This window comes from Ixodes scapularis, unplaced genomic scaffold (genome assembly GCF_016920785.2).
Source record: "Ixodes scapularis isolate PalLabHiFi unplaced genomic scaffold, ASM1692078v2 PGA_scaffold9__187_contigs__length_104089568, whole genome shotgun sequence".
Lineage (NCBI taxonomy): Eukaryota > Metazoa > Arthropoda > Arachnida > Ixodida > Ixodidae > Ixodes > Ixodes scapularis.
The window spans coordinates 56,347,985-56,357,399 of NW_024609884.1; the positions used below are offsets into that span (position 1 = coordinate 56,347,985).

The window sequence follows — 9,415 nt, forward strand, 5'->3', positions numbered from 1 at the left end:
TTAGAGCAAACATGATGTTATTTCTGCATTGTAAGGAACAGGTTTGGGTTTAGCACAGATGAGTGTATTCTCCAGAGCCAGCAACTTGGAAGAAAGCTTTAGCTGCATAAGCATTTATATGAAACACAGGTCATTGTGCCTTTCAGTAGGTCCACATGGTCATTCTTTACGAATGCTATGTTTCAGGCATGCACCCTACCAGTGGCATTGCCAAGGGGGGAGCTTAAGGGGTTTCAGTCCCACAAGCTCCCCCCTTGGCGATGATAAAAACGACTATAATTTCTTTCACAATTTACGTACATAGATGAAACTTAGTACTGCATTCAACCTCGCAACTGCCAGTTTATACTGTAAATTTTATTTATATCAAGTTAAAGGTTCAAAAGTTTACCCCTTTGGGTAGTGTCCTTCCTTAAAGGCTGGTCCAGACATTTGCATTGACTGTGCTGCATTGCATTCCACTAGGACACATCGCATGGCCCTCGGTTGCCATGGTAACACTTGTCGTAAGCAGTTGTAATGCAGTTGGTTATACTAACACAAGTGTCTGACCCAGCCTTAAAGGTGTACTCCACCGGTTTTTTCATTGTCTCCGATTTGCTTGAAATTTTGCTAAACTAACCAACAAACATAGCTAAAATTGTATCCCAAATATTAGGTCAAAATATTGTTTTTTCGCGAAGTTATTGAATTTACAGTTTTGGTCGTCACCGTGTTTTTCAAACTGAAAGTCTCTACTGGCAACAATGAAAAAGTGACGTCAGAGGAAGGCAGGGGTTCACTCTTTGGGCTGTAGATTTTGTTCCCAACTGATTCGAAGTAGTTTCATGGTGTCAAATGAATGCTTGGGAAGCTCACTGCAGTACCCGCGCTCCAGCACGGAACAAATGATTGGCATATTCTATTTTTTGGCTGCTTGCTCGACTGGCAAGCCTGCCTGCCACTGACGTCACGGCCCTGAAAAGTGAGCGTATATTTGAATGTTGGTTTTTGCATCATTTTCATTTGCCGATTTCGCAATACCTATTATGAATTTCACGATTCTAAATAGCATACCGGAGAGAGTAAAGGCCGGGGAGTCAGAAAATATAGTTAGTTGAGGTAGCTCAAAAAATCGGTGGACTACCCCTTTAAAGGGCAACTTTGTTCGAAAACGAAACCAAAATAAATGACTGGCATCGCTATTGTAGCTTGAGATGTGATCACAGCAGAAATATTATGCCAAAGTAAAGCCGCATACTCAACTAAAACCAATTTTAAAGATGCGACCAGCAGCTCTTTCACATGTGGCAAAGTGGATTAGCTTTTAGTCAAGCAATACTGGGCGACGCCAGAGCCGTGTATACAGGGAGTTTGGTCAATGGGAGGCGCGGGCAGAGCCAGGGTGTGCACCAGACACAGAAAGTGGGCTTGACATGCTCTCTTGGCCAACCAGAAGCCTAAAAGAATCCCCTAGCAGTGGTAGCGAGAAACTGTTCTAATATGTTGGTATATGGTTTTAATAAGCGCATAAGAGTGAAGTGTAGTAACTCTTCATGGTTGAAAATAGGGTGCACGTGATGTTTCGATCATGATCATACAGAAAGATGTAAGAAACGAATGTGTCGCTCAACTATGTTTTGCTCGGACAGAGTGTGACCGCTCGGACGGCAGATTCCCGGCCCTCGGCGCTTAGCGTACGGATTATGTTGATCGTTTCGCCAGTCGCACTCTTCCACCATGATTTTGGATGACCGAGACTGAAGCATCACGTGCACCATATTTTCAGTCACTGAGAATTACTCCGACACACTTATTAAGTTTGTTTCTCGCGACCACCGCCAGGGTATTATTTCCAGCTTCTGGCTGGCCACGTTCGAATTTGTGAAGACGCCTTGGAACACTCCCAACCCCCTTTCGGCCAATGGCGCCTCCACATTTGTCTCCTAGACTTCCCAACGAATGGCCAAACTCTCTACATATACGGCTCTGGGCGAGGCATATCACAGCGCTACCGTGACGTCACGACGCGGCCGCACAGCTGCTATCAGTGTTGCCACCCCTCTCTAGCAGATTGTTTCGGTTTTGCTGTAGATGCCCGAAACCAAACTTTGAGCCGTGATATTTGTAAAACTGGTCAATATAAATATAAATATATTTATTTACAATATAAAAAAGAAAAAAAAATTATATCTTGTAATTAGGGACACTGACTGAGCTGAAAACAGTCATAATCCCAGATTAAAAAATTCTGACCAGAGTTGCCCTTTAAATGCCGATCTACAGAATCATCTTCTGCTGGGAAGAAAACCAGTTCCCAGTTTCCTTCTTTCTACTCCCTCCCACACTCTTCTCTCCTCCTTTCCCCACAGGAACAGGTATCTGAACTACTTCCCACAGAAAAAAGGAGGGTCTCCCTCTTTCTCGAATGGAAAGGAGGAATGGAGGGAGAGTTTCCTCTTTTCTGGCTGCTCATTGGCTTTTAACATTAAGCAAGCGGCACAAAGCCTTAACTGCAACAAATGCAGTCCATAAAACAGTGTATAGATGCAGATTTTCTAAGAGCAGATGCCAAATGGGGGCACGTCATGTTAAGTACTTAAATACATACCTCAATACATGCCAGACTTTGTGGTCCTAGTATCCTTGGTTTGTTATGTGTTTACAACACTGACAACTGCAGAGGTTTACGATTATGTCCGAGTCCCACTACAGTGACAAACAGAAACAACCGAGACCGACAAGCCTCAAACACGCGCAGCATGCAAGCGATGGTACCTTTGGCAGGCTTGGTATCACCCGTGCTTACTTCACAAGCACCAAGAGACAGCAAACTTGCCAAAGGCACCATTGTATGCATGCAACACATGTTTGAGGCTTGTCGGTGTTGGTTGTATCTGTATGCCGCTCTAGTGGGACTCGAGCATTAAGGTTCTGCATTTTTTAAATCTCCTAAAATACAAAAACAATCGTCCGTAAAAATATTGGAGATTAAGATTTATCCGGAAAACCCAGAATTCGGAAACTGCCAGTTGTAGAAAGTCTACTTCTTTTTTTTCTTTTCCTGAAGTCCTGGGAAAACTTCTGCATTTTTTTTACACTTTTGTTTGTAAGGGTCACAAGGATATCCTTGGACCCCTTATTAAAAAAAAGGAGATAACCTTCTTAAAAGAAATAGTCGAACAGATCTTGCTTTCTCTGCCACTCCACTTAGAGACTTCCTCCTAAACACATCCCTTTCCTAGACGTTTCCCGCCACCTTTTGTTCAGGATTAAACTTACTTGTTAGTTGAATTGATAACAGGGGTTCAGGAGATTCAGTCACTTTTACCTCCATGCAATGGGTAGGAAATGAAAGCTCTATGATAATGAACTAGAAGCATGCCAAGATTTTGAAGTAATTTGCAGCGAAGACACTATTGTCCAGGTTTTGCCACATCCAAGTTTGCACGGCTAATGGAAAGGGCACCCTGCACATCGCTGAGTATCCAAATTCTAATGGTTACATCTATTCAAAGAAGATGCGTCTTGAGACAGATGAGGGTATTTAATTAATAGCATGCTTATTTTTGACAAATTAATTTATATTGTTAAATTTATAATAATATTAATTTATATCTCGCTGTGTTGTCTATGAAAAGGTTATTTCACTAAACTCGCAATGTGCTGTTCTATACCCATGACAATGATGCTAAACATCTGCGAAACTCATACTTTTGTGTACAAGGACAGAAGCCTCTGAAAAAAATATGAGTTTTTGGTAAAAAAAATACACTCACATAAACTCCCTCCGATTCTGCTCGAAAATAAACTCGCAAAACAAAGAAGCCTAGTTGCCGAATCCACTTCATTCGACTCCATCACTCCTCAAAAAAGTCATACCATGAAGTTTGCCAGAACCACTGTCGATTATCTTTTTAGTTAGTTTTGGTAGCATGGGTGATTACATAAGCTTGGTTCTGCTATACGATAAACCTCCTGCGCTGAAGCTTTAAACAAACTGTGGTGCCCTCATTTTGGGAAGTTCCAGCTCACCTAATTCGGCCTTGCACTAATTATGGCACCTTCGCTGAGCTTTTTTTCTTTCTGTGTAGGGTTGAAAAACGGCAAAAACACTTTTCGATGTCCGAAATCGGTTAGATTCAATGCTGCAAGACAATCAAAAGTGCCAGATTCATGCCACCACCACTAGAGTATGCGTATCTTATTTCTGTAGGACGACGTCAAAACATCTGGTGTCCCGTACATTTCCTTCCCCCCCCCCCCCCCCCCCCCCCCTTTTTTTAATTGCATAAAATTGTGTGTTTTGGCTCACGCTCTTAGCGCCTTAGCTTTGACGGCGTTCAAATTTTTGTTGTTTCTTTGTATTTTCCTCGTGATCTCGCATTCCGCACTAAAGCAGGCAGGATGTCCCCAGAATAAGTTTACAGGGGTTTTTTTAACCGTAAAAATAAACTAAGCAATGCCGAACGCCCATTCTCCGCCCAAATGTAGTTCTAGAGGTCCGAACCACATAATTTTCAGCATGAATCAATATCTTATTAAAAACAGTGATTTTCTGAAAATTTCAATGGGAAAATGGGTCTATTTCTGCCTGTTTTCGGTTTTTGGTGCCATAGAGCTTCATGTATTCAAGAGCTCCGTCGGCCAGCATTTTCCCATTCAAATTTTCAGAAAGTCACCCGTAACTTTTGAATAAGATAAACGTTAGTATTTAAACGTTGGGATCTGGCTCGGACGCTGCATTTGGGTAGAAAATGAGCGTCTGACAATACATAGTTTATTTTTGCGGTGAAAAACATTTTGTAAATTTTTTAGGGGGACAATGTATATGTGTGACAGTTTGAGATGCTCTAGTTTGTACTACCCAAAACAAGTCCTGATGAGTCCCTTTGCGGAGTGCCCCTGGCAGACCTGCCAACCTTACAATGCCGAAAACACTACAGGGGATGCTAAAAAACACTACAATTGTGTGAAGAAATACGAAAACTGTTTTATTCTTCAAAAACTTGGTTTAGGTAAGAAGAATGCCTCAACTAGGGCACAAACACATCATACATTGCACAAAATGTCTTATTCGTTAGAAGTAGAAGGTTGGGCCAACACTGAGGAAGTTGCAGCTTTTGCTTTTCTTAGGAAGTTCTTGTCAAACACTTGTTCATGGCACTTTCCGGACTGGCTGCATCTCACAACTAACAACTGTTCAAGAGTCTTTTTCGACATAGAGGAGCGGAAATGCGTGTGTGCCTTCTTCACTTTGCTGAAAACTCTTTCACCTGTGCCTGGTTTAACGAAGACGTTAAAGAGCAAAGTTCTTGCTCTTTAACGTCTCCACAACAACCACTGTGAACGGCACGTTGTGTTCGATCAAAAATGCCGTAAAAGGCATCCTGTTCGGGTAGTGTCGTAATCCGCTGATCGACTAAAGTACCCTCCAAGCTTCTCATTGGTTTCAACTAATTTTGCAGAGTCCGTGTGCTTTTTTGTATGCAGATGACACAGAATGTCCTGGCGAAAAGCGTGTGAAATGTTGACATTGCAGCGACACAGACTACCAAATCAGTACCTTTCGCCCTACGCGACATCTTCATAAATGGAAAGTCGGTTGAGTAGCTGGGAATAAACACTTGCAAGTATTTTTTTTTCGACATCTTGTACTAAAGATGGTTTCAAGGGATCATGAGCAAAAGTTCCAGTAACATATACAAGTCAATGTACCAGTGTTGCCAACCCCAACTTGTAACCAGGCGAGATGCAGCCTAAACAAAAACTTTTTTTTTTACACAGGGTGCGGAAAATCATACAAATATTGTTAATACGATAACCGTAAGAAAGCGCTGGAAAGCGGAAACTTTACGATCAAATCGTAAAACTTGGCAAGTATGCCCTGGGCAACGCTGGAGGCCTATTCGCGACTCCAATTTGCTATAGGTGGCACCACTCGTTTTCCAAAATGGCAGTTATAGTGAGGGTCAGAGATGCGTGCCGGTAGACCAGTTGCTGAGCCTATCTAGTGTGCTGGCTTCACTCAGCGACACAAATTATTCCTGCTTTACAAGGAAGCTAGGGTGTTATGATTGCAAGTCACCTTTTCATCCTGAAAACAAGAACGGTGTTTGGCATAATATTTACGCAAGGAGGAACGTTTCAATTCTGGAACGAAACCGAAACTAACCTCTATTTTGGACGTAATTTCTCAGTATAGGCGTTAATTTTGGATTCCTCATAACTCAAAATGTGTCTCACAGCGTAATTATTGAGCTAAAGAAGTTTGCGGAAAATTTATTTTGTGACATACATACCCAATCCAGGCCTTCAAAATATTTTGGAGAGTTCAGTTTCCCTTTAAAGTATCATACTTTGATAGGCCTTAGAAGTAACATAGAATTTTGTGTTAGTTGAAAAAAAATCAGTGCTGATATTTGTAGGTTCTTGCTGCCTTTTCTCGCTCAGATAATTTTCATATGAAATAATGAACTGCTGGACTTTTAATGGGTTTTTGAGTATTTAGATGATTAATTGCTTTAATATTACTCCCAGCACAAGAATAACAGTTTCAATCAAAATTCTACAAAATATCGCTACAGGTAATGAGTTCAGAATATGTTCCCAAAACATATAAATTAACAAAAGCTGTTCCCGCTACGAAAACCCAAAGACGGATTAAAACACACACAGCTGAAGTGTGTGTGTTTTAAAACAATGTGTGACGCATAGGACTTTATGTATTACATTCAGTGTTTGACTGCTTGTCTCTCTTGATAACAATGTCAGTCTTTCATTTGCTAAAAAGAAAAAAAAGTGATCTTTCTGGAATGACTATTATGGTTAAATGGCTTATTTTTGTGATTGTGGTGTTCATTGGGGGCCTACATTGCTGCAATTCGTATAACTAATAATAATACAATTAATATACTTTAATACATAGTTTATAAAGCTCTAATGTAATGTGTTGCTCACAATCTAATTTCAAATGAGCAAACAAGTATGGCAATCAAAAATGTGAAAATTATCATCAATGGTTACAATTGCAACATTTTTAATTAACAAGTTAGAAAATAAAAATAGTCTAAGATCAATAAAAACATTCTACTAAATTTTAGAAATCCATGCAAAATTACATTAATTGTGGGTAAAGCATATGGTGCTATCAAAGTCGCGACTTCTGGTAATCGGCAAAACTTCCAAAGTCGCCACCAAACCTGCCAAACCAAATGCCCCCCTCCCTCCCCACCCAACCAAAAAAAAAAAAAACAAAAAAAAAAAGATTTTTTTTAATTTTTAATTTTCCCAAAACATTTAGTTTAATTTTTATGCACCGTTACTTTGACAATCTCACGCTTTCCATTTCGAAGGAACGCCTACCCACTTGAATGTCTGCTCACTGCAGCACGTTTAGTTGGTGTTGGAAACTGGAGAATCAGTAATGGGTTTTAGTATGGCATATACGAGCGAACGCAAGCACTGTGTTTCCTTTAGTGTTGCGTATTCCACGCTGCGTGTGCGCGGAGCCCAAGATTGCAGTCTTGGATTGGAGCATGGCGACGACGCACATGCACAGCATGGAGCACGCAACTCTAATGCAAATGCACAGCACTTCCATTTGCTTCTACACTTTAACCCGTTTATAACGAACAGCAGGAAACGCTACAATCAGTTCCATATAGCAAAAACAATTTACAATGAACTTCCACGATGCGTTCGTTGTAAGGCGAGAGGTTCTCTTCCTTTCTCATCTCTTCGCTTCCGCTTTGTAACAATGCGCTGGAATTGTTTTATTTATTTTTTTGCATGCATGCAGATTTTGTTTTTTTAGCTTATCTCCCCTACTGAATTGCTTCTTTTCGTAAGCAACCGCTTTGGGATGAAAAGCTTTTTGTTTTCTGTGTGTGCATGCAGTGTTTTTTAGCTTTCTCCCCTTCTGAATCGCATCTCTTCGCTCCATTTTGCTGGCGGCATGAGCTTTTGGAACTTACTTTCTTTCCTACTTTTTTTTTTGGGGGGGGGGGAGGGGCGGGGGGGGAAGGGACAGACTAGAAGACGAGTGTTTGTGCGTTTTTGGAAGCCTTCCTGGGGGAAAAAGTTTGATATAGCCAATGTGGTGTTCGTTATAAAAAGTACTTTTATATGCATTTTTATTTAAATTTTCTGCGAGTTTGATATCGACAATAATTCGCTGTACGTGGGTTCGTTCTAAAAAGGTTTCACTGTATACGCAATACTAAAACTCTAATAAGGTACAATCCCATACCGGCTGCAGCACTACATTGGGGCAGTGAAGAGTGTTGTTTGCATTCGGAAACGACTTTTCGTTAGCCCCGATTCCGAACAGTTCCGCCGCGCCCACTTAGCAGGTGAACAACCGGGGGGCCCTCACCAGAGCGCTTCTCATTTCCGCCGCGGGAGGGCGAGCAACGAGCTGGAGATGCTAATATTGAGAATAGTAGGTAACAAGCTTTATTCAGAGTTTATATTCTTTGGAGATATATTTCTGATCAATGGAAGTCCAGCTATAGGGGGTATTCACTGGCGGCCATAACTCAGTGTGTAGCTGCTCAGTGTGTGTTGACGGTGAGCTTCCACCGAGCTTTTGCAACGTGCATACCGCACCATCAAGATTGCCGATCTTGGGCATGCTCTTGCTGAGCATGCCCAGCGAACAGAGCACTCAAATACGGTGTCCAGTGAATACCCCCTATTTGCATGCCAATGTTAGTCATACTTTAACACAGCCTGCCTGGACACTCACTGTTTTTTCGCCAATATTAGTACTATCCCCAAGCAAAGCGCTGTACCATCTTTGGAGGTTGGGATGGTTGAGCAAGGGTTGATGACTCGAGTACACTCTAACATTTGAAGTTACAAAACAACCGGCATATAACCTAGTTTTGAAGCCACTCTTAGGATTAGATCTCCAGGCTCATGCGTACTCTTTAGCGCATTTTTGGCTGCGATCCACTGGGCGTTGTAGAAGACCGCAATTGAGGATCCTACCTGATCGCCCGGGCTGTTGCAATGCTCGTACACGAGGGTGGCGAGGAGGGGGCCGCTCATGGTCACTGTCACCGTTGCCATGACCGACGTAGAGCCGAGCGTCTTCACTCGCACAGTAGCCTTGCCGTCAGTGTGCACACAAGCTACAGGAGGTGAAGCATAGGCATTGCAGATACGACAACGCGATCAAAGTCACAATATACTCGTCAGTGAAAGTGCGAAGCAAAGAACTGCGATGGGGAGGTTGAATATTATTAGGCTTTGAAGTTCCGAGCTCCCCATGAGTATTATTGTGACTGAAGCATGTATTTCTTCCTAACAGGTTCACCTGTTTTCAACGAGCGCGTAAACATACGTTAATACCGGATCATACAACGCGACAGCGTCGCCTCATGAACTCGCGTGCAAATGGAGGTGAAAAACAAGATAAAAGCCCACATAC

At 41.9% G+C, this 9,415-nt stretch overlaps 1 protein-coding gene across 1 annotated transcript in view; it reads right to left on the bottom strand.

The window, feature by feature from the left end:
* Window positions 1–9,415, bottom strand: part of LOC8033255 (BRISC complex subunit Abraxas 2) — a 44,536-nt gene that overhangs the window by 34,780 nt on the left and 341 nt on the right. The window contains exon 2 of the mRNA XM_002403134.5: window positions 8,974–9,116. Coding sequence (XP_002403178.1) covers window positions 8,974–9,054 — 81 coding nt within the window. The 5' untranslated portion in view covers window positions 9,055–9,116. The remainder of the gene's footprint in view (window positions 1–8,973; window positions 9,117–9,415) is intronic.